We start from the raw sequence: 23,241 nt of genomic DNA, 5'->3' as shown, positions 1-23,241 counted from the left end.
CAAATTTCGGGTGGAAGTTTACAGAAATATAATCTAATCCACTTTTCAGAAATCTAGGCCCGTATTTATACTTTTTGACGCTAAACTGCACTAACGCAGTTTAGCGTCAAAAAGTTTTGCGCCAGCTAACGCCATTCTGAAGCGCCATGCGGGCGCCGTATTTATTGAATGGCGTTAGCCGGCGCAAGCAGACCGGCGGTGCCTGGTGTGCGTGGAAAAAAACCACGTACACCAGGCAGCGCCGGCGTTGGGAAAAATGGCGCTAGGGCGTCTTAAAAATGGTGCAAGTCAGGTTGACGCAAAAAATCGCCTCCACCCGATTTGCGCCATTTTTAACAACGCCCAGACGCCATTTACATGACTCCTGTCTTAGTAAAGACAGGAGTCATGCCCCCTTGCCCAATGGCCAAGACTGAAAAGATTTCTTTGCTACTGCCACACTAATCAGATTCAACCACTACATGCCTCCACAAAGGACATTGTAAGCTACTTATTACACTTACAGAAGTCTAATCTAGCATTCTCTTCCATTAAAATCCATCTCACTGCAATATCTGCCTATCTGCAGATTACACATACAACATCACTTTTTAGACTCTCAGTCATTAAAGCATTTATGGGGGGACTAAAAAGAATCCTACCCCCAAGGACACCACTAGTACCGTTGTGGAACCTTAATATTGTATTAACACGACTCATGGGCCCACCATTCAAACCCATGTATTCTTGTGAAATACAATATCTGACTTGGAAAGTAGCCTTTCTAATAGCTATTACATCACTTAGAAGAGTAAGTGAGAACAAGCAGTTACTATTCAGGAACCCTTTATACAAATACATAAACATAAAGTGGTTCTCTGTACAAATCCAAAATTCTTACCAAAGGTCATATCACCATTCCACCTAAACCAAACTGTGGAACTCCCAGTCTTCTTTCCGCAACCAAACTCAGTAGCCGAAAGAGCCTTACATACATTAGACATAAAAAGAGCACTAATGTATTACACTTACAGAACAAAACAATTTCGTAAAACAAAACAATTGTTTGTAGCCTTCCAAAAACCTCATGCAGGTAATCCTATATCCAAACAAGGCATCGCCAGATGGATAGTTAAATGTATTCAAACTTGCTATATTAAAGCGAAAATGACCTATTACACCAAGAGCACATTCCACTAGGAAAAAAGGCGCCACAATGGCTTTTCTTGGGAATATACCTATGACAGAAATTTGTAAGGCAGCCACCTGGTCTACGCCTCATACATTTACTAAGCATTACTGTGTAGATGTGTTAGCAACGCAACAAGCCACAGTAGGACAGGCTGTATTAAGAACATTATTTCAAACAACTTCAACTCCTACAGGCTAAACCACCGCTTTTTGGGGAGATTACTGCTTGTTAGTCTATGCACAGCATGTGTATCTGCAGCTACACATGCCACCAAACGGAAAATGTCACTTACTAAGTGTACATCTGTTCGTGGCATGAGACGCTGCAGATTCACATGCGCCCTCCCACCTCCCCGGTAGCCGTTCTTAGTTGAATGAAAATTGTAAATATGTAAATAAATATTATTTTGATACACATTAAGTACATACATAACGATTCCATTGCATCGGCACCTCTAGTATACTCACAACTCCTACCTCACCCTCTGCGGGGAAAACAATCTAAGATGGAGTCGACGCCCATGCGCAATGGAGCCGAAAGGGAGGAGTCACTCGGTCTTGTGACTCGAAAAGACTTCTTCGAAGAAAAACAACTTGTAACACTCCGAGCCCAACACTAGATGGCAGGATAATGCACAGCATGTGTATCTGCAGCTACACATGCCACCGACATAACATATATATATATATATATATATATATATATATATCAAAAGCCTATTATAGACAAGATTTTCAGTTTTTTCAATAAATCTTTTGATTATTTTTGCAAACCAATACAGACATCAAAACTATACTGATGACACAAAGGGAAGTCAATATAAAGTAAGCACCACAATACAGCCAAGTCTTACATACATATTGAGAGAAAAACCATCAATCTGAGCCTCATTTGCCTTTTGGAATGGAGAGCCATGGACCCCACTATCTGTTACATTTTGCTGCACACCAACTCCATTTGTACACCGATTTCTCTTTAGAAGCTCAGTAGTCCATGACACGAACCCAGTGTGCCAGGGCAGGGGCACCTAACAGCAACAGTATATGTCTCCTTTAGCAACCAAGGCCTGCCAGTATCCTCTGGCCTCTCGGGCTTACCCCTCCATCCATCATTCTTAACAGTGACACATTGGGTTCTAGCACCATCAGAGTGTTCAGAATTTCTGCAAGGCATTATATTTCTGCCAATACCCCTCAATACGTTGACAGCCCCAGATCATGTGGTAGAAAGTACCCTTCTTCCGTCAGCAATGTGAACATTCTGGGCCCTTGGTGCTGCACATCTTCCACAGCTCACTAGGGCTATAATACACCCTGTGGAAATAGGTGGGCCACCATGTTGTGCTCTAGCCATGCCACCATCTATTTCTCCTTTGTCACTGGTTCAAGCCGTTCTTATTTCTAGATTTTTCCAAGTTTTAGACTTCACTGCCAAAAATCCCCTTCTCAAGACTAAAAAGCAGCACCTATGTACAAACTGTTGCCTAAATGCCTAAGTAACAAGGAAAGGTGCAGCCTGACAGGTTCCCATTATATTATAAGAGATGTATAAGGCCTCCTGACCACTACCTGTGATGCCTTGTGCAGGCAATTGCCCCACAGTGTCAATTCTTTTAGAAACGAAAAGTCAAGACTAGGAATGAATTTCAGACGTTCTTATTCTGGATGCCCTCTTCTTCAGTATGCTATCCAAACAAATAAAACCCTGAATATGGAAGGTTCTGAACTTTTACGTGTGCATCAGGCTTCCGCATAGAGAGGCGCAACCAAGAAGAATGGTGCAAAGTGACTGATGAGGACCGTCAATAGTAAGAATGGCGATGTTGTTTTTCAGATTTTTCACATTTTTCCGACGTTCTTTCCTGGATCTCTCTCTGTTGGGATTTTTTGGAGTTGTTAGTATAACTCCAACATAGGTAGGCCAATCCCTGGAGAGCTTTTGGGGTCTTTTCTTCTCCTTTGCCCTCCGATCTTCCAGCTTGCCTCAAACTGTAATCCTTTTCTATCCTATAGGTCCTTTTCACAAATCTGTTACAAAATCCACGATCCTTCATGGAGGAAGGCAGACACTACACACTCATGAAGTGGGTTTGAAGCAGTTTTCTGTCTTCCACGTGATAAGTACTTAATCAATAGGGAATGCTTTCTAGAATAAATGTCAAGAAGTATAAAACAGGCTTCCCCTTCCACCCTTGTCAGATATAAAAGATGTTGCTAGCAAAAAAAAATAGAGTTATGGACGAGAAAATGCTCTGAAAACAACAACTGTGAAAACATCCATCATGTTCCAGGATCCCACTAAAAGGAACCAGAGAAAAGCACAGATTCTGTGAGGCAACTGCCAATGCAAGGCTTACTGTGTAGCGGAGGCTCTTTTAACGTAACTTTTTAAGAAATATGAGAAGTAAGCCAATCAGGCTGCACTTTCCCTCAATACTAAGGAACGTGGGCAACGGTTTGTGCAGAGTGTAGTGTTGGGGCCCTAGGCCCCCATGCTACTAAAATGGACGACACGGACACTGTTGGTTGGTAGGCATAACTGGCCCTGGGCACGTGCGCCCGGCCCTTTTTATTGCCAGGATCACCTGACCGGTGAGCCTGTGTTGGGTGGGTGTGGGGCGTATGTGGGAGGCCAGCCCTCAGCAGAGAGGCTGGCCAAACACTAGAACGTGTCCAGCAGGACACTACACTGAGGAGCTGCACTCCAGTCTTGAGAAGACATTCGTTTGCTATTACAGACAATCTTAAATTCGGAAAACCTTGCCTGTGAAAGCTTTGGACGGTGTTCCTCAACAAATGGACATGTTAAACTCTTCACCGTCGCCGAGTGCGTGTGTGAGAGAGAGAAACGAAATCAAGTGTTCCAGGGTCCCCGCACGCAGCAGGAGATTATTCTAATGTTGAGGAAGAACACACGATGAAGAACAGGACTTTACAGCTGAGATTAATCTTCAGAAAGCAAATGTCAGGTGTTTATTCCCACAACCACCAAGTTGAAAAGATTTGCTTTGAACTGCAGCAGCCACGAGGCGCCAGAATCGCCATACAAATAAACGAGGATATTGGTTTCAGTGTTAGTTAAGACAAAAGGACCAGGTGAGGTAAAAAGTTTTATTTAGAGAAAACAGCTAACAAATGACAGCCATCCCCAAAAACTGGGGCTTTCTTTGCCCACAATGTCCACAAATACAATTTTTGCTTGCAGAAATATGGGAAAATACAGAAGATATTTTAATTTTCGTTAAAATGGCATCTAAGCGTTCACATACAGAAATACTTCATAAAACCATGCATGTTGGGTGGAAAATGTTCATGCGAAAGTGTAAAGGAATCCACGACAACATGTATGTCCAAGATCAAAATTAAGAAAAAATATAATATTGTTCATGCAATGACAACTAATAATTTACATATCAAAACATTTTGGCATCAGGTCTTCAAATGTCTTACCTTTTCTCTCTTTCAGAAATGTCATTTTCGTACCATTAAACAATTTTCAAATAACAAAATATACAACTCTGTTTAACAACATAGCACTGGCATATTCCAAAGTACTCTCCTGTTTATAAATAGCATAATAAAATCCCAACCAACGTTTACATATACTAAATATATATACAAACATTGGAACACATTCATATCACGAAAGATGCAGTTCTTCCTATAAAAATTCCCTTCAATTGTAGTCAAATGAGGCAAAATTGAACAGTTAACCGAGAGACTAACAATTCACAGCAGCACGTTCTCCCTGAAAAAGAACAAAGTTACTTCAATTGGTCACGCCATTTTATCCTGTCACAAAATACTAGGAGTTCACTTAGTTTTGGCATTAAATTGGTCCTTTTGAAAGTAATCTTTCCTTCATTGTCTGAGAACACTGCAAATAAAAAAGTCCCCAAATCACACTCAAAATTCGGGGGCCACTTCTGCGTCGAAGCAGAAACCCCCCTAAACATTGCTTCTGTCGAGAATAATCTTCAGTCTGCCGTCCTTCATCGCAGATGCGGATGTCATTTCCGCCCTGCCTCAAAGTGCAGTCACAAGCAGAGAAGTAGAAACTCAGCTACCTCGTAAATATACTTGTTGAAGCCTGCCACTGGCGTTTACAGAAATCGGACTCTGTTCCCGGTCTCATAAGGGTTTATCAATAACTGTAACACCTATGGCAAGAAAAAGAGAAACAGAGTAAAATGTCATGGTTACCTTCAGTCAGCTACAGTACATGGTATGTACTGTGGTTCAAGAACATGACATTCCAGAAAGGTCCTCGAAGGAAATACAGAATACAACGCAATACGTGTTTAAGCATGTACATGACAATTAGTAGGAGTCTTTCAAAAGAAAGAACACATTTGACACATCTGGCCCGTGGTTCCTTGCTTGTGGGGCTCAGCAGGGGCACGTAGTGTGTAAGAGCCCCGAGGCAGCCATATCTGACGTGCCAATGTATGCGACTGAAGGGAGCCCAGTGACGCAGCGGGACAATGGGGGTCTGAGGGATGCCTTTGGAGTTCTGCAGTTGGGGTCGTGCTGATTTTCGGGGCTGCATGGCCAAAATGGAGGAAGAAGAGTGTACCGCCCTGAAACTCTAGGAAGAAGCCGCTCATTCAGCAGGGCAGGGCTTTGAGGAGTGGGCTGACGTCGTGTGCACCAAGTAGGGGGAGTGACAGCCGACCCTGAGTGGAGCTCAGCTACCGAAACTGACCGAATATGGACTGTGGTAAAGGGAGGAGGAGCAGGGACATCTTAAGGATTTCAAGGGCCCTAGGTCAAAAGTAATTTGGGGGCTCTTGTTATAACAGTTTTGAATTGTAGATCCAATTTTAGCTCTTTCATGCCCTCTTCGGACAGGCTATTGACATTGCACAGACACACTGGTCCAAATTCTAAATGTGCTTACGTCTAACGTCCAGCGACAGTGACATGTGCTTTCAATATTATAATAGAACATCAGCTCACTAATATCATTGCAAATAATCTTTGTGACCCCCGCCCATTTTTCTAATGTGAGGTACTGTTTTGAGCTAAAAGAAACTTTGTTTATGGATGATGGATGATGCTGAAAAATGTATGCATTTCTCTGCAAAATGTCTCTTGTAGACTCCCATACATCACCCAAATTAAACATAAATTAAAGGAAAAAAATGTGTTTAAGAATTATCAGACCAATACTCTCTGCAGAACAGAGCCAGCTTAATTATCCCCCTCCCTCCCCAAAGGCTGGGGCCCTGGACCAGGGCCCACTTTGCCCATGCCTTTAAACGTCTCTGAGGAGGCGTAAGTGGAGCACACGTGGTGCAGGACTGGTGGCACTTGTTTGAGGGCAATTGGATGACTTCCTGAATTACCTTTCCTCTGCGTTAGGAAAAGCACAGTGATATTTCCTTGTGTGGAGTTGGCACTGTGGTATGGACATAATACCACCCAAGGAGGACAGATGAAACAAAGAAAGGAGAAAAGGGAAAAAAGAGAATTCTTGCAAACAGATTGTAACCCCAGCATGAAGTAGATGACTGACCAGGAGATGAGAAAGTTGGGTATGAGGATGCACTGGGGTGATGGCAATAGTATCCAAGTGAAGTCTATAATCCATGAACTAGGATTAGCTAAAGCCTAACAGAATGGTTTTTAAAATTGTGTGATCCTGCACTGATCTGTATAGAGAACACACAATCTTTGAAGCCCCTCCATGAAATACAGTGCTACCCAGGATAGATTATTTTTTGCAAACAATTAACAATAATTTAGAGTCCACGAAAATATGTAAAACGTAATGCAAAAGGCAGCAAAGCTGGGTTTTCTCCTTAATCTATCACATTTCTTGAAAACTAGGAATGCACTCTTCACGATTGGGTATACTTTGCTGTGTAATTTGCTCATGACTCGTTTTCTGTGCTACACATCACTTTTATTTTGTTATCAATTTTTGCAACATATGCACTTTTTTTGCAATATTATCTTTGTGCAAATCATTTGACAAGGACTCTGTATTTTTTAATTTTGTGGTGCCTAATAACTAACTCGGCCCTGAGTGTTACCCAACTAACTATGAATTGGGTTTGAAACACTAACGAATTGACCACACATTATCTATTAAATATTAATGGCATACTCTTGTGAAGTGGTGACATTGTGCTTCTTTACTGGTACACATTTCTTTCACCTTCCATACTTGTACAGTTCACTGTTTAAGCTTTTTTATATACTCTGCCAGCACTCAACTTTGACCCAAACTAAAACAATAATACAGTTATCTATTGTTGTCTTTGGACTTGCTTTTTAGGTCGAGTGTGCAAGCGATTTGACCTGTTGTAAGTATTATGTGCTTTTAACCACGCCCACCGCACGACCACCACTTTCCTTCGTTCGTTGGCTTCCCTTTCAAAAATCCTTTATCATCATTGGTAAATGCTTTACATTTGTCACTCCCTAGGGCGGGTTTTGATACAGCTTTGCAGACGGCCCCTGTTACATGGATAATTGCACGATTGCTGATACGTTTCACTGCAAGCAAACTTCTTTTACTTTTGTGCCTCTCCTTTGTGCTCATGCTCATGGCAGCCATGGTGCTTTGAATCAGCTCGCTTATGTCAACTTTTATTTTTTATTTTCAATTTATGTGGCAAAAAAGTCCAGTTAGGAATTTCCACCGCTAATAGCTCTAACTCGAGCAAATTAGAGACCCATTGCATTGCAAATGCTTGTTACATCTTTTTGTAGACTCCACATCACTGTAAATATTTTTTTTTTAAATCTAGTGTTCAAGTTGATGATCTGTACGGAAGCTCCATTGGATGTTTTGCAGGACACAACTACTGTAGATGTTCAAAAGTTGGTAGTTGTGAGACAGAGGGACCCTTTTGGTTTCAATCCAAAGCTTTAAGAGGAACATCCTAGCAAGTGCAACCTCACTGAGAGTAACAGTCTTTATATCTGCCAGTCTGACCACAAGAGGTTCTAAGGGAAATACTTAGATCAAGGGGACCATAATTAATGCATAGAATTTTCTCTATTTTTTATTGTTTACATTTTCTGTGGTGTGATGTTGCTTGCTACGACCTGTGAGGAGTGTCAGACCTCATTAAATCAGAAATGGATTGCATTAGAGGATTTCTGTGTTACAATGGTGACATGGTTGTGTGTAGACCCGTGGTATCGTAAGTATTCACATTCAAAGTCTCCGTGTATCTAGGTATTCCCATTCAAAATATTCATGTAACTGGCAACTCAAGACAGAGTTACATTTTCCATAACGTTTTTCTGTGTAACTCTGTTCCAATCAAGCTTTTGTGTCAATGCTATTTGAAATCCTCATTTCCAACTAAATTTGTAATATTCATCTTCAGGCAACCTGTGGAAGTTGTTCCTGTTACCTGGCTGGGATACTAACTCCCAGTTTTGTTTGTAGAATACATATGGTAATATAATGAGGTACAGACAAAAAAGAGAAACTATGGATATATTGTGATATCCTGTGAAAATATCTTATTCAGCTGCTCAAAGCTGTCACCTTCGATGATGAAAGTGGTTGACCCTTTTTTGGTAAGAAGACATAATGGAGTGAGTGTAACAAAATGACGTTCTTAATAGAAATTCCTGCCACGTGAACATTCAAGATGTTATTATTTCTTATTTTAAGACCAGTGCTTAATTTGTGCTTGTTGTTTCAGGTGCTGAGCACCAGCACTTATTTTTGAGGGCCGGGGCTTATCCTTCTGTCTCAAGCATTTGCTGCGAGCAAAAGACACATATGGGAAAGACTGAAGAAGGGAAAAACGAAAAAGTGTCACAAAGGGAGAAGTCAGAAAGCTGCTAGAGTGAGCCAAAGGGGCAGGGAGTGGTTTTAAATCGATTGAAGAGGCCCGAGATAGCTTCAGGATTACGCTGCATCAGTATTCCGTGTTCCCACATTGAATTGCAGCAGCCGCGTGTTTAAGGAGGGCTTTGGGCACCGGCACGTTTTTATTTACAAATTAAGCACTGTTTAAGACTGTATAGCTTTGATATTGAAACCATTATTAAAATTAATATTTAAGTGGAAATCAATAGAGCTTTCCTGGGTTGGAGAAATTATCCAATTGCAAGCCTTTCCTCTTGGAAAAAAACTAATGTGCTTGTATTTTTAATACAAGGTTGCAATTCAATTGCATATAAATGTAAAAAGGTCAGATTCCATTTCAAATGTCTCATCTGTGATAGGCTGTCAAGCTTCTGTATTTCTATCGCACAAATTAAAATCCTCTATTAGCAATTACCCGCTCTCATCAATTGCCCAACTACACACTGTATTCAGAAAATCCTAACCGACTTCAGAAAACTGTCAACTGTGGGCATGAGACTTTAAAATATTTGTAAACCTCAATCCTAGGCTTACTCTTACATTGCATGTAGATACTTTGGGGGTCATTACAACCCTGGCGGATGGCGGTGAACCAGCAGTAAGACCGCCAACAGGCTGGCGGTCTTACCTTGGTGTATTATGACCATGGCGGTTACTGCCATGGTCATCCGCCGGTTCTCCATCCCGCCCGCCGGGCTGGAGACCTGGGTCTCCAGCCCGGCGGCCATCAGTATACCGCCAGCGGTATTTGGACCCGGCTTACCGCCGTGGATTTCCAGCGGTTTGAACCGCCAGGAAATCCATGGTGGTAAGCACTATCAGCGCCAGGGAATTCCTTCCCTGGCACTGATAGGGGTCTCCCCTACCCCCCACCCCCACCCCGACTCCCACCCCTACACTCCCCACCACCCCAGCCAACCCCCAAAGGTGGCAGGGCCCCCCTCCCCACCCCAACCCCCAACATAACATTACTCACACACACCCGACACGCATGCAGGCACCACCAACACACACACGCACACACCCCGACATACATGCCTACATCCACACACACAGTCAGATACGCACACCCACATTCAAACATACACGCACACATCCATACAGACATACCCACAGCCATACACGCACTCATTCCCATACACAAAACACCCCGCAAGCATACACGCACTCACACACCCCCTCTACATACACAGACGCACACCCTCATGCACGTACACAACACACAACACCCCGCACCCCCCTCCCCTAACGGACGATCGACTTACCTGGTCCGTCGATCCTCCGGGAGGGGACGGAAGCCATGGGGGCAGCTCCGCCGACACCACACCGCCAACAGAATCACAGGACGTGATTCGCTGGGCGGTGTACTGTTGGCGTGGCGGTGGAGGTCCCGCCGCCCGCAAGTATGGCTGTTGGAGGCTCTCTGTCGGAATAACGACGGAGAGCAGCCAACAGTCATAATACGTCAAGCTGCAAACCGCCTGCACAGGCGGTCTTCCGCACGGTCCCTCGGCGGTCTTGCAAAAAGACCACCGAGGTCGTAATGACCCCCTTTGTGTTAGAATAAAGAAACGTTTACAAGAGTTATAGCGGAGTTCACCAGGAAACATTTGGTTGTGGTTATTCTTCATGTGCAGGCGTTCACATGGAAAAAAACTTTGGATACTTTAACATTTGGCTACTTTAACATTTATCACAGTTGAGATGCCACATCACAAAGCCTCTGCTTTCATCAAAAGGAAAATACATCAATGTATTAGTAAGATTTTGAATGGACAGTAGCAGAGCAACAATGTACTACATGAAATGAAATAACCCCTACTGTACCCTAAAATAGAACATCATAAAGGAACTCATCCTTTGGAGCTATTAACCTGTATGGTTACTGAACTCCTACCAGCAGGTAATATCCTTATAATACAAAGGATCCTGTATAAACGCCTGTCCCTAATTTCGTTATAATCGGTGACCTGTGATGTACCCAGTGGCTGATAATAAAGAAAAGACGCCAGAACTCATGGTAATAAGTTATTGCAGTTGAGTTCCGAGGTCACAATGCCGGCTGCCAGAGCCAGCAGCCCAGGTGAAAGGCAGGTCCGGTCATGGAGGTGCTGTTTAAAGCAACAAAAATGAAAGGTTGCTTTACTTTCTTTTGTTCTATTTTTCTAGCTTAAAGTGACTAGCAGAAAGAACATGATTATTTTTTTGCATTCCTTAGATAATTATAGAAAAGTTAGAATCTTTCTACATGTTTGTACACATTCTGAGCTACTGCAGCTTTTCATTTTCTTAAAACTGACTTGTATTGAACTGTTTCTAATATCTTTCTGCAACAATCATCTAACAGGTTTTTGATGCATTTTATTTTGCACTACAGACTCTAGTTTTATTCTTCACGTTTGCAAACATACTCTCTCTTTCATATGAAGGAGCTGTGCACCAAGGCTTTAGGTTGTTTGTGGGAAAGATGATGGTGTGACCATGTATTATATGGGATACTCTACCCCCTGCCATACATGATAAGGATATTGCAAGTCACCTCTGAGTTCCATTACCTTATAAAGGAACTCAGCCTTCAGGCTTGTTCCTCTAAAGGGTCATTAAATGCTTGCTGACTTGCAATATCCTTATAATGCATGGCAGTAGGCACTATGGGGTTCATTCCGACCGTGGTGGTCGGCGGTGAAGCGGCGGTAAGACCGCCAACAGGCTGGCGGTCTTTTTTCATGTATTCTGACCATGTCGGTTACCGCCATGGCCAGCCGCCGCTTCACCGTTCCGACCGCCACGGCGGTAGCGACCGCCGGGCTGGAGACCTGGGTCTCCAGCCCGGCGGTCGTCACATACCGCCGGCAGTATTCCAACCCGCCTGACCCCGGCTTACCGCCATGGATTTCATGCGGTTTGGGACCGCCATGAAATCCATGGCGGAAAGCACTATCAGTGCCAGGGAATCCCTTCCCTGGCACTGATAGGGGTCTCCCCCACCCCCAACCCCCACCCGACTCCCTCCCCTACCCCCCCACCACCCCTGCCACCCCCAAAAGGTTGCATGACCCCCATCCCCCACCCCGATCCCCAACATATACACACACATACACGCACGCATTCATGCACATACACACACCCCCCGCATTCATGCACGCATACACACGCCCCCTCAACATACACACACACACACACCCATGCACGCACACAACTCACAACACCACCCCACCCCCCTTCCCTAGCGGACGATCACCTTACCTGTTCCTGGTGATCCTCCGGGAGGGAACGGACCCATGGGGGCAGCGCCGCTGTCACCGCCACGCCAACAGAACACCGCCACAGCGAATCACAGGTCGTGATTCGCTGGGCGGTGTTCTGTTGGCGTGGCGGTGGAGGTGGAGCTACCTCCACTTCCCCGCCTGCCGCCAGTATGGCTGTTGGCGGCTCTTCGTCCGGAGGCGGGCGGAGCGCTGCCAACAGTCAGAATGTCCCGTGCGGAAGACCGCCAGTACTGGCGGTCTTCCGTACGGCGGTCCCTCGATGGTCTATTGAAAAGACCGCTGAGGTCGGAATGACCCCCTATATCCTTTACATAATCTAAGGAACTGGGTACTTTAAACCATATAGTAAAACACTGGACTTTCCAATAGATCTGTAAGGGGAATGGATGAAGGTAGCATGCAGTACATGATAATGAATGCATACCAAGATAGTATAAATCTCCCACTATGAACTATTAAATGTGCATATTGGCAAGATCTAGTGTACTCAGAAAATGTCTGACAACATATTCCATAATTTTCATAAGCCTGAGCCAGACAATTGCAAGCATTTCATCCTAAATAAGGAAGAGAATCTTTGCATCATTGTGTGGAAACAAATGTACCGTTCGTCTGAGAATGTGCATAGAAAGACAAATATATCACTGGAGAAGAAACAGTTTTACGCAAGAAGCAATGTGTGAGAAGGAAGAAAATGGAGAAAAGTGGAACATGGCAAAGCTTGAGACCATTCAGGTCAAAACATCAGCTAAAAAATATGTAGTGGGGTCTGATGAATTGGCAGGCTTACCTGCCAAGCAGGTAGCATGCAGAGCTCTTGCAGAATTGCCATTTAGCTGATGTGCAAGTGTACAGTGGCTAAACAAGCTCCTAGAGGGAATCCTGGAGGTCCCTTGTCATCTACAGAAATGGTAATTATGCATACGTGGAGAATTCGTAAACGTGAAATAAGCAAAGAGGGGCCGGTATAGTTCCTCACGGATCCAGGTATTTGTTTCTGTTGTTTCAGATTATTAACTGACTTAATTTATTAGTTTGTTATTCACTAACAAAACTCTCACACTAAGATGGTTGTGCCACATTTCATGTTTCATACTTGTGACAAGAGCAGCTTTGTAGAGATAAGCGAGGCTAAAATACCAAACCTGATAATCTATCTTGGCAAATATTTAGAAAAACACCAAATAGTAAAATTCTTTTATGTATTTCAGAATAACCAATAAGGGGCGGCTTTAGGACGGTGCAACCAGTGACTTTGCATGTGACGTCAAGCTCTGGTGTGCAGTATTCTGAAATATCTGATGGGTTTAAAAGCACCTGCTTCAGGATTCTTTGTGTGCCCAACAACTTTCAGGCAATAATTAACATGTCAAGATAACTCTGGTGATTGATGTGCCTGCTTGAGAGATTTGTCTAACAACAGTTTTGAGTCATCACAAAGAGGTTAATTGACAATTGCTAAGCATGTGTAACATGTAGATCATAGACTTGTATTTTATGTATCTACCTCAGTGGTTACTACTTGGGGCTCATAATTTATAAACCTTCTAATACAGTACAGTGAGCTGTGATCTGGCATCAAAGCACAGCCTGAAAATAGCACAGCGTACGTTTAAAACTGTATGTTTTGTTTTTCCTAAAAAGGTTGCTAAAAAGGGTTGGCTTGGATAGAAATACATTCTTATTAGCAAAGACAACGGCAGCCTCTGAGTTGTGCTTTACATCCTGAATTTGTACTTCTCCAGATCAAGCACTCTTAAAATATGTTGCCTACCAGTATGGATTACATGTGACTCCTACACCATATAGTTTTCATTGTCTTATGTAACATTTCCTAAACATTGATTTACACACTTGTATGTTTGCCTCTGTACAAAGTGTGTAATGCTAAGTGCTCTGACACCCTACTTAAGTGGCGCTATGAAAGAAATTAAATACAGGTGAGAGGCAGGCTATGGAGAGATGTAGGGCACCCTTGGAGGATAGTGGAGAGGTAATCTGTGGTGGTCTTTGGGGGGCACCAACTAAGATTGTCGCACAGGCTGCCACCAGCAGCCCTGTAACAAACATACATGAAAATAATCTGCACGTAGAGTTATGTGTCAAATTTCTCCATGCACATTCATTATGGTAAGTCTGAAAACCTAACTGGATTTCTCTGTGTAGTCAGTTGCCGAGGCCAGAATAACTTTATTACATCAAACATTTCTCACAATTGCTTCTAAAGACCATGAAAATTATGCGGCAATGCAGTGCAGTACAGTGCCACATTATGTGACAGGCTCAATACATTATGTGCAAAGGGAAAACATACCTTGAGACACAGCTTCCTATAACAGCCAAATAATGTAGCACATTCTTTGGCTTTATTGACTAGCTATTATGCCATTTTAACAAATCTAGATAGTGATATGCAATGTTATTAATACTGTCCTCTCTACTTGGAAGGGTCAAATATACAGTGCTGCATGCAGGGAAGCACAACCCTACATGTACACAGTTAAAGGCATGCACTCTTGAAATTATTGATACTTTGACAGTTTTTCAATGAAAACACACAGTGGCATTAACTGTAACAAAAACATTTCTAAGGCAGTCAATGCATTATTGTTTCTCCTCTGTTAGTAGTACAGTTGAACATATATAGTCCAAATCACAAACTTTAAAGTAAAAGATGGCAGTCTACTCGTTCTACGGTTTACCCTGCAATTTGACTAGACGTCGGGTTTTTGTTGACTCCCAAAACGTCCTAGGACTTCCTAGGACTGCTCATTTGCAGACCCCACTTGTGAAGACTGTACACAAGGTAGACTATCACCAAGTCCAAGTGCAGGGCTTTTGCATTGGCACATCCAACTTTTATTCCTCTCCACTACTAAACAAATTTTCCTGGTAGGGATACGCTTTCTCATCTTTTTCCATGCATTTTGCCATGCACCCTCACTTACCCCACTTTTTTGGGATTGGATCTATGTGTGTGTCTATGAAGGGGATGCTTTGCAAACTCTTCGTGAATACCAAAACATTTCTGACTTCAAGAGTGTCATGTGCTTTGTACATAACGCTGATGCTGATGCTTTTTGGTTTTCAGAAAGTCCGTACACTAGTGTATGTTCGTTATTTGGAAATTCCATATAGATGTGCAAAACTACAAATATTTGTTTGAAGCACAGCAAACAAGTTATTAATTCAAAACGTAATGCAAAATGTATTAGCTTGGTCATATGAATAATTTCCTTTGTTCTATGTGACACCAAGAACTGTAGTAAGGCATTTAGGGCCTGATTTAGATACTGATGGACAGGTTACTCTGTCATGTCAGTGATGGATATTACGTCACCTGAAATCTAAATCCCATAGGAAATAATGCGATTTAGATTTGGGCAGACATGATATACGTCAACGTTGTGACAGAGTAACCCATCTACCAATATTTAAATCAGGCCCTTAATTTGTTTCTCATAAATTAAATAGTTAAGAGGCACAGACTTTTCAGCCATTGTCTAATAAAATATGTCACTAAATAAGTATACGAAGATAGCTTTTGTATTTGTCCTGTTATTTTCAGCTGCCATCGGATACAGATGATGCATTTCGTTACTATGACTTTTGTAGGGCTGTTGCTCGTGATGCAAATCACGATTTGTCGAATAGTAGTCCGTTGGGAGAAAGTACCCCATGGTAATCATGGTTACTTATCACTGCTAATCACACTCTGCCCATAATACCAATTGAGGCTGATGAGAAGAAACATTACGGGGGTCATTCTGACCCTGGCGGCCGGTGGCCGCCAGGGCCACCGACCACGGGAGCACCGCCAACAGGCTGGCGGTGCTCCCACGAGCATTCTGACCGCGGCGGTTCAGCCGCGGTCAGAAGCGGAAAGTCGGCGGTCTCCCGCCGACTTTCCGCTGCTCGGGGGAATCCTCCATGGCGGCGGAGCGCGCTCCGCCGCCATGGGGATTTAGACACCCCCTACCGCCATCCTGTTCATGGCGGGAAACCCGCCATGAACAGGATGGCGGTAGTGGGTGCCGCAGGGCCCCTGGGGGCCCCTGCAGTGCCCATGCCAATGGCATGGGCACTGCAGGGGCCCCCGTAAGAGGGCCCCGCAAAGTATTTCAGTGTCTGCCTTGCAGACACTGAAATATGCGACGGGTGCAAACTGCACCCGTCGCACCCCTGCAACTACGCCGGCTCAATTCTGAGCCGGCGTCCTCGTTGCAGGGGCATTTCCTCTGGGCCGGCGGGCGCTCTTTTGGAGAGCGCCCGCCGGCCCAGAGGAAATGTCTGAATGGTCGCCGCGGTCTTCTGACCGCGGTGCGGTCATTTGGCGGCGGTACCTTGGCGGACGGCCTCCGCCGTCCGCCAAGGTCAGAATCAGGGCCTACATCTGTTCATACTGCTTACACAAAGTTGTATGGATTCACTGCTATTAATGACCCTGAAAGGACACACTGTCCAATCTCCTCCCAATGGAATACGTTCCCAAAAACTGTGCTTCACATCGCAGAAAAGGATTATGCCACTTTTTGAGAAGAAAGACCCTTCCTGAGTAGACCGCTCTTATATTGCAAGCACCGCTCTGGATACTTGAAGCAGGGAGGTCCCACTGCATCTCCACTGCTTTGGAGATTTCTTGCTGGAAATGTTTTAAGTTCAAATGCAGATTGGGACTTTTCTTGGAGGTGCTGGGAGCATTGACTGGGATGAAGCTGAAATTCAATCCGATACAATGTAACTAGAAATTAGATACTTTTCATGGCAGGACGGCCTGAAGTCTGGAGCAAAAGTTTTCTAAAGTTTCCAAACCTTCTTCTGTTGCCCAACCAACCAAAAGTGTACACTTCCAAGGCCCCCACGACTTAGGGGAGGGCACTTAGACACTCTCAGTGTGTTAGGCAGCGGCCAACAACAAAGTCCAGTCCAGAGGTATTTGCCACAGGTCACTTGGGCACTTCCAGGAGAAGGTTTCTTGCAACTTGTTTTATCCTTCTAGCCACATGGGTGGGCAGCCAACTGAACCTTGGAGTCCACATCTTTGCATGGAGAGAGCAGGCCCAGTCCGACAGGGCCCCTCTCAGGTCACAGACTGCAGGTCCAGTCCTCTTTTGATCTTCTGTGGGTCCAATAAGTGTTCTGAGGAGGTGCCTTGGGGTGCCACATCCATGGCAGCTAGTGGGTGTGACTCCTACCCTGTCCGCAGCAGGGTGTTCAAGGTTACTAACATAATATTTAAAATCAGGTTATTCAACCTTTGCAATGCATTACACCATATTGCACATCTACTCAGGTCTGGCTGTCTTCACTATAAAAAGGCAATCTAGCACTACACAGCTATACCTCGTCAATGAATGAAACCTACACTTGCAGCCATGTTGGATGAGGTGAGGGCAAAACACTGTGATGCCTGAACTATTGTCTTAAGGAATTTGAAAATTTCAAGATTCAATCCCCCCATCCCTGCTGAATGCACAGTGAATTTACGTTGAAACCTTTTGCCACTTAAATGCCTATACAGTATGGTTTATAGTAGCATGTAAATTTAAATGTTACATCATAATCACAATGTGTGTTCCTTTTGCATTTCTTATATTTATTATTTGAGACAAATGTTACGAAGTAAGCAAAGAATGCTCTCATACTTCAAGTGTGCTTTCAAGTATAATGCTCAACCACCTAGCCTGAAGTTCTGAAGCTGGGAGTCATGACACCACAGAGCAGTGGCGGTTCTTGGTGCACAGAAACCACTTCTTCAAGGCAGAGTCCATGAAATATGTTTGAGTTATCATCAGAAAGGGTGCACCAACAGAGAGGAGTCCTTATGATCCACTGTGTCCACAACATGGGCAATGGCTTTGCTGGACCAATGGATTCTTTCAACCAGATTCACTCTGTGTTGTAATTCTCTCTGCATAGAAGAGGCACATATATTGAGTGGATGCCCTTATCCCTTTGGATTTGGCTGGCAACAAACTAGACCTGCTAATTTCTCTTGGTAAATCAAGATATATTTATATATCCTGCACCATTGAGCCTATGCACATATGGACTCAAGTGTGCAGGATACAAACTAATATAGTTTGTATACAAATTAATTCAAATCATAATTAACTAGTTTTATATATAGAAAAGTTCTTAAGAAAGGTACTCTGACACCTCAACGATGACATGTAAAACTGCTAGTAAATACATACACCACTTCATGCAGTACTACTAAGCTACTAAGCCAGTAGTACTAAAAGAGAAAATAATAAATAGCTTAAGTATTTTTAGAAGAAAGGTTCACTATTTTGTGCCACACATGAATCCTAAGAATTGTGAATGGTTGGAATATAATGAGTGATTTATTTATTCGCACTGAGTTATAAGGGGCTTAACAAATATAGCGTCAGTGGTACTATCAGCGACAATTAGGGATGCCCACTTTCTACCTGGAGTTTAGGCTTTGAGTGTCTTGACTACGTACCAGAAATTGTTTATGTGAGATGTCTGGGGATTATTATTAGGGCAGTTCAAGCTTCCAAGAAATTGTAGGAGGGTCATATAAAATGACTTCTGGGGGCTTGACATTTCCTTGGTGGAGATTTATAAGGTTTGGTCATCCCACAAACAGTACCCACAAACACCCTTTTGTAACCCTTTTCCCCTCATTAGGACTGCAACTGAGAATAGACAAATAAAGTCAGAGAGGGTACAGACTCTGAAAAAGGCTGATGCTCTGGGCAGCAAGATTGCTAAATGATACCAGGATGCACATTCATGTAATTTATAGTGTAAAGCTTTTATGTGTAGAAAAATGTGACTGTTCTTAGCCCAAAGTGCAAAAAACAGCACAGTTAATTGCATTAATTGCAGGAATTCTGTGATAGGCCTCTGTTCTAAAGACCTTTGAGAAAGACCAGTTCAATTTTCACAGAATATTGAGAGTTGGACATCTTACTCCGAGCCATAAACATGTGGGCTAGTCATGTCTTTGCTGTCCAGAATGAGGCAGTCCATAACATTGCAGGTACTCCAGTAGCTGTTTAATGTAATCAGGTCTGATTATACCTCAGCCATTCTTGGAATGGAGGCAAGACAGCATTTTATTAATCAAAGCATCTGTAGGTTTTCGACTGGAAGATTTTGACACGTGTCAGAATGAAGCTTTGCTGGATCTCCTGATTTAGGCTGCAGTGACTTTCTTTTGTATTGTGAGGTTCTTTATTGAACGTAGCAACAGTGTTACAGATAGGGTCATTTTGTTCCTCATTTTCCCTCCGGCACTTCATTCTTTAAATTTTGCATCCTTTTGCAGTCTTTTGGATGGGGTGAATGGGGTAACCAACATCAGAGACTGGCAGAATGATCTTGCTAGTTGATCTGGGGAAACAGAATAGACTTTTCCTAGAGTGAGCTCTAGTGGCTATTAAGCTTGCCTCAACACAAAATTTTAATTTACATAAGACTATTTTTTTAAATAATAGCTCTGTCCTCAGCAGTGATTATGGGATGCTAACCCAACACTTTCTTGGACTCTGTGCCATCCTTATTGCTTAAGCTTCTTTGGGGAATCTTAGGCACTACCGGAAGAGTTGTTGCCTGATCAAAACACTTGCTCTGATCGTCTTGGGCTGTCATGTTACCACAGGTTGTTTTGATATCTGTTACATTTTACAGTTCCCTTTCTTCAGGGAGCCTCCTCATATTTCTGTCTCTGATACCCTGCAGAGGACTTGCTGTGATAGTTTGGGAGCACACTGCCATTCTCTTCCATAACATTATGGCTGGCCTTTCACTGCCCCCTGTTTAGGAACTCTTCATGCTGACCCCAGGAACAATTGTTGGGCTGATATGCCTGCAGGGACAGCAGCACTGGAAAGGTGTTGAAGGCAGGCTATATAAGGATGTAGTCATTTTGATACCTGAGTTATGCTCATGAACATTGTTGGTATTTTTCTGAGCCACCTAAGTCTGGGCCCAGACCCAAAGTGGATCTGTTAAGTGCATAACATCATCCACCAATTGGTTTGGCCATGGAAATGAAATTAGATTTTGTGAACATCTTTGAGCATGGATACTTTAATGACAACAACCATGTGTAGTATATAAGTGAAATACAGAAAGCAGGTGGGAAAGTGCACTGGGCAGAGAAATGGAAGAAATAAATACATTCACTACCATTATATACCATTATAGTCATGGGGGCACTGCTATACCACTTATTCTCTTGCAAGATCCTGTGTGAAACAAAATCAAGTATTCTGTGGGAACTTACACCCCTTTCCCTTGGTCACAGACACTTAGGGTCACATTTACACTCCCCTAAAGCTCCCACCATAAAGGTATCAATGGCCCTTAGCAGATTGTGTTTTAATAGTGTAGGAGGCTGGACTGGCTTGTAGTGAGTACCAAGGGGTACTTACACCTTGCACCAGGCCCAGGTATCCCTTATTAGTGTATAGGGTGTCTAGCAGCTTAGGCTGATAGATAATGGTAGCTTAGCAGAGCAGCTTAGGCTGAACTAGGAGATGAGTGAAGCTCCTACAGTACCACTAGTGTCATATGCACAATATCATAAGAAAACACAATACACAGATATACTAAAAATAAAGGTACTTTATTTTTATGACAATATGCCAAAAGTATCTCAGTGAGTACCCTCAGTATGAGGATAGCAAATATACACAAGATATATATACACAATACCAAAAATATGTAGTATAGTATTAGAAAACAGTGCAAACAATCTATAGTTACAATATGATGCAATGGGGACACATAGGGATAGGGGCAACACAAACCATATACTCCAAAAGTGGAATGCGAACCACGAATGGACCCCAAACCTATGTGACCTTGTAGAGGGTCGCTGGGACTGTAAGAAAACAGTTAGGGTTAGAAAAATAGCCCACCCCAAGACCCTGAAAAGTGAGTGCAAAGTGCACTAAAGTTCACCAAAGAGCACAGAAGTCGTGATAGGGGAATTCTGCAGGAAAGACAAAAATCAGCAATGCAACAACGATGGATTTCCAAACGAGGGTACCTGTGGAACAAGGGGACCAAGTCCAAATGTCACAAGCAAGTCGGAGATGGGCAGATGCCCAGGAAATGCCAGCTGTGGGTGCAAAGAAGCTGCTACTGTACAGTAGAAGCTGAGGATTCTGTGGGAACGACAAGGGCTAGAGACTTCCCCTTTGGAGGATGGATGCCCCACGCCGTGGAGAGTCGTGCAGAAGTGTTTTCCTGAAGAAAGACCGCCAACAAGCCTTGCTAGCTGCAAGTCATGCGGTTAGGGTTTTTGGATGCTGCTGTGTCACAGGAGGGACCAGGATGTCGCCAATTGCGTCAGGGGACAGAGGGGGCACCCAGCAGGACGAGGAGCCCTCTCAGAAGCAGGCAGCACCCACAGAAGTGCCGGAACAGGCACTACGAAGAGGAGTGAAACAGTGCTCACCCGAAGTTACACAAAGGAGTCCCACGTCGCCGGAGGACAACTCAGGAGGTCGTGCAATGCAGGTTAGAGTGCCGTGGACCCAGGCTTGGCTGTGCACAAAGGATTTCCGCCGGAAGTGCACAGAGGCCGGAGTAGCTGCAAAAGTCGCGGTTCCCAGCAATGCAGTCTGGCGTGGGGAGGCAAGGACTTACCTCCACCAAACTTGGACTGAAGAGTCACTGGACTGTGGGAGTCACTTGGACAGAGTTGCTGGATTCAAGGGACCTCGCTCGTCGTGCTGAGAGGAGACCCAGGGTACTGGTGATGCAGTTCTTTGGTGCCCGCGGTTGCAGGGGGAAGATTCCGTCGACCCACGGGAGATTTCTTCGGAGCTTCTAGTGCAGAGAGGAGGCAGACTACCCCCACAGCATGCACCACCAGGAAAACAGTCGAGAAGGCGGCAGGATCAGCGTTACAGAGTTGCAGTAGTCGTCTTCGCTACTTTGTTGCAGTTTTGCAGGCTTCCAGCGCGGTCAGCAGTCGATTCCTTGGCAGAAGGTGAAGAGAGAGATGCAGAGGAAATCTGATGAGCTCTTGCATTCGTTATCTAAGGAAATCCCCAAAGTAGAGACCCTAAATAGCCAGAAAAGAGGGTTTGGCTACTTAGGAGAGAGGATAGGCTAGCAACACCTGAAGGAGCCTATCAGAAGGAGTCTCTGACGTCACCTGCTGGCCCTGGCCACTCAGAGCAGTCCAGTGTGCCAGCAGCACCTCTGTTTCCAAGATGGCAGAGGTCTGGAGCACAATGGAGGAGCTCTGGGCACCTCCCAGGGGAGGTGCAGGTCAGGGGAGTGGTCACTCCCCTTTCCTTTGTCCAGTTTTGCGCCAGAGCAGGGCTGAGGGGTCCCTGAACCGGTGTAGACTGGCTTATGCAGAAATGGGCACCATCTGTGCCCATGAAAGCATTTCCAGAGGCTGGGGGAGGCTACTCCTCCCCTGCCTGAACACCTTTTTCCAAAGGGAGAGGGTGTAACACCCTCTCTCTGAGGAAGTCCTTTGTTCTGCCTTCCTGGGCCAAGCCTGGCTGGACCCCAGGAGGGCAGAAACCTGTCTGAGGGGTTGGCAGCAGCTGCAGTGAAACCCCTGAAAAGGCAGTTTGGCAGTACCAGGGTCTGTGCTACAGACCCGTGGGATCATGGGATTGTACCAACAATGCCAGGATGGCATAGAGGGGGCAATTCCATGATCTTAGACATGTTACATGGCCATATTCGGAGTTACCATTGTGAAGCTACACATAGGTAGTGACCTATATGTAGTGCACGCGTGTAATGGTGTCCCTGCACTCACAAAGTCCGGGGAATTGGCCCTGAATGATGTGGGGGCACCTTGGCTAGTGCCAGGGTGCCCACACACTAAGAAACTTAGCACCCAACCTTTACTAGGTAAAGGTTAGACATATAGGTGACTTATAAGTTACTTAAGTGCAGTGTAAAATGGCTGTGAAATAACGTGGACGTTATTTCACTCAGGCTGCAGTGGCA

General features: G+C 44.2%; 1 protein-coding gene across 1 annotated transcript in view; it reads right to left on the bottom strand.

Annotated features, from left to right (window-relative positions):
- Positions 1-4,267: 4,267 nt before the first annotated feature.
- KLHL2 (kelch like family member 2) overlaps positions 4,268-23,241 on the bottom strand; it is a 382,747-nt gene continuing 363,773 nt past the window's right edge. The window contains exon 15 of the mRNA XM_069243918.1: positions 4,268-5,330. Within this exon, the coding sequence (XP_069100019.1) occupies positions 5,302-5,330 (29 nt within the window). The 3' untranslated portion in view covers positions 4,268-5,301. The remainder of the gene's footprint in view (positions 5,331-23,241) is intronic.

The sequence above is a fragment of the Pleurodeles waltl genome, chromosome 1_2, assembly GCF_031143425.1.
Source record: "Pleurodeles waltl isolate 20211129_DDA chromosome 1_2, aPleWal1.hap1.20221129, whole genome shotgun sequence".
NCBI lineage: Eukaryota > Metazoa > Chordata > Amphibia > Caudata > Salamandridae > Pleurodeles > Pleurodeles waltl.
Note: the sequence above shows the minus strand (reverse complement) of the source record. Positions and strands in the feature narration are given on the sequence as shown.